Raw genomic sequence first — 2,353 nt, 5'->3', positions numbered from 1 at the left:
CGAGAGCCGGGAGTGGGGGCGGGGCCTGCGGGCGGGCCGGGTCTGTCCGTCACGGGCCCGGGCACCGCCTCGCGCGCCGCTCCGGTCATCGTGGAAACTCCTCGCGGCGCTGGGATCGAGTCCCGTCGCGTCCTCTGTTGCCGTGACAACGCCCCAACTCCGCCCCCTCCGACGCCGGGGCGCTCCGGTCTTGGCACAGCGAGTGTTCGGGACCCCGCGTCGGGCTTCTTCCAGCATCGCCGTAGTTCTAGGCCTGGCACGGGCCCCAGCGAATCCTGCCCCTTAAGGCCGAAGCGGGGGGCGACCTCCACAGAGAGAAAGGGCAGGGCAGCGGGGCGCAGGGGGGTCCCCCCTCCTCCTCCCCCCGGCGCGGGCAGGGCCGGGGCTCCAGGAAAGGGCGGGCGGTGCGGGAAGGCTGGAGCCTCTCCCCTGCCCGGCCCACGCGCAGGCCGACACGCGGTCCTCTCGTTCATTCATTTGACAAGGATCTGCCAGGCACACATGCCCGGAAACAAGCGCAGGAGCCTCGAGCAGGACGGCCAAGGTCAGTGGTCAGCAAAAGTGCAGAAGGACCTTTGAAAATTTGTCCGCCCCCTTCCCTCATAAAAGCAAGGATAAAACTAGCAAAGATTGCCAGGAGCAACTTTTTCAGAACTCTGAAAATTAATCAAAGGCTTTCAGCATCCCAGGGAGTGGTCATTCAAGAAAACAGGTGACTGTCAGTAAGAACAGTGAACACTGTGGTGTTTTAACTTTCCTTGGTTCAACCCTGCTCTCCAGATCAATGGTAATCTTGGAAACAGCCCACATTTCTGATACCGGAGGGAGCAGGATGCCCTCATTTGCAAAGATTTGTCGTTATTTACCTTGTCTAGTGGCTCCCTGGAAGACACCCTTGCAAGACTGACTCAGAACTTGCCCAGTGCCCGTAGCTTCTTCCTGAGGCTGTTTGTGGAAAGCAGTTAAAGGCGAGTGTTGTAACTTCACAGCTGCCTGAGGAGATGGATAACAGTTGGGGCAAACAGTAGACTAAACAAAAAGCTTCAAAGGAAGAACAAGGGATGAGATGTCCATAGGAGCTTTGAAAAGCCCAACACATTTCTGGGAATACAGGTCACACACATAAGTAGGGTGAGGAATGTACTCAGGAAAGACCTGAAAAAAGCCCTAAGCTCTCACCTCTGGCTGACCTCGAGGCTCTGTGCAGAGGGAAGTAAATGCTAAGGCCGAGTAGTAAGCTGCATGGCTTGGGACTGAAGGCGTCCTCCAACGTACACACAGAGCCTCTTGAGAAAGACTTGAAATTTACTGGTTCCAGGCATGTAGGAACTCTTGGTTCAATGATTAGCTGAACACTAAGCTAACCAGTAGAGACTTCAGTGCCACATATGACAAGAATACAGACTCGATACCCCCACTTACTTCTCGTGTCTGGCTGAGAAACACGGAGTGTCCTGACCCCTTTCTGACTAAGCCAGCTACGTGTCTTCCCCTGCAGGACTGAGCCCAGGCCAAGGCCTTGAACATCCCTAGGCATTGAAAAAGCTGTTTAGGTTGTTGCTCAAAAACACTGAGAAGTTGACCCTTTTGCTAATCATGTAGAAACTGTCCCCCCACCCTGAGCCAAATTCCTTAAACCCTTATATAAAACCCGAGAACCCAGCCCTCTTGTTGAGAATATATGTAGGTAGAACATTCCTTGTCTTCCATCTCTTTTGAGGATACACAGCAGTCCCCCTCTGTAGGTAAGTTCCCCTAATAAATGCTTTGGACTGATCACCCTGGTATTTCCTTTTTTGGAATCTGAATGGGCCCCATCTCAGAGTGATTTGGGACACTCCATTGTGGGAACTCCCCTGTCTTCACTTTTGGGGTGACTTCAGCTATGGATTTGGCTGGACAAAACAATGTTATTTGAAATATTCACTGTTCAACAAAAAACTGAGACATGCAAAGAACAAAAAGTTCTGACCTATAAACAGGAAAAAAGAAAACCATTCAATAGAAACTAATCCTGAGGAAGCCCCAATGTTAGACTTACTAGATTTACAGTCTTTAATCAGCTATTCAAAATATGTTTGAAGAGCTGAAGGAAACTATGTCTAAAGAACTAAAGGAAAGTATGAGAAGGTTAATAACGAGATAGAAATTATAAAAAGGGGGCCGGCCCGGTGGCGCACTGGATAGTGCGCCGCTTGGGAGGCACGGCGGCGCTCCCGCCCGAGGGTTCGGATCCCACATACAGACCGGTTCCCGCTCGCTGGCTGAGCGAGGCGCGGGAGCAACACCGAGGCTTGCAATCCCGTTGCCGGTCCGCGGTCCGGTACGGGGGCAACACTGAGGGTTGCAATCC

At 52.7% G+C, this 2,353-nt stretch overlaps 1 protein-coding gene across 1 annotated transcript in view; it reads right to left on the bottom strand.

Moving 5' to 3' along the window:
- The window catches only part of LOC103589664 (cytochrome c1, heme protein, mitochondrial), a 2,881-nt gene extending 2,644 nt beyond the window's left edge, over nucleotides 1-237 (bottom strand). Inside the window, exon 1 of the mRNA XM_008571703.1 lies at nucleotides 54-237. Coding sequence (XP_008569925.1) covers nucleotides 54-237 — 184 coding nt within the window. The remainder of the gene's footprint in view (nucleotides 1-53) is intronic.
- Nucleotides 238-2,353: the final 2,116 nt, after the last annotated feature.

Source organism: Galeopterus variegatus, unplaced genomic scaffold (genome assembly GCF_000696425.1).
Source record: "Galeopterus variegatus unplaced genomic scaffold, G_variegatus-3.0.2 Scaffold711, whole genome shotgun sequence".
Classification (NCBI taxonomy): Eukaryota; Metazoa; Chordata; class Mammalia; order Dermoptera; family Cynocephalidae; genus Galeopterus; species Galeopterus variegatus.
This window is presented reverse-complemented; position numbering and strand designations above follow the sequence as displayed.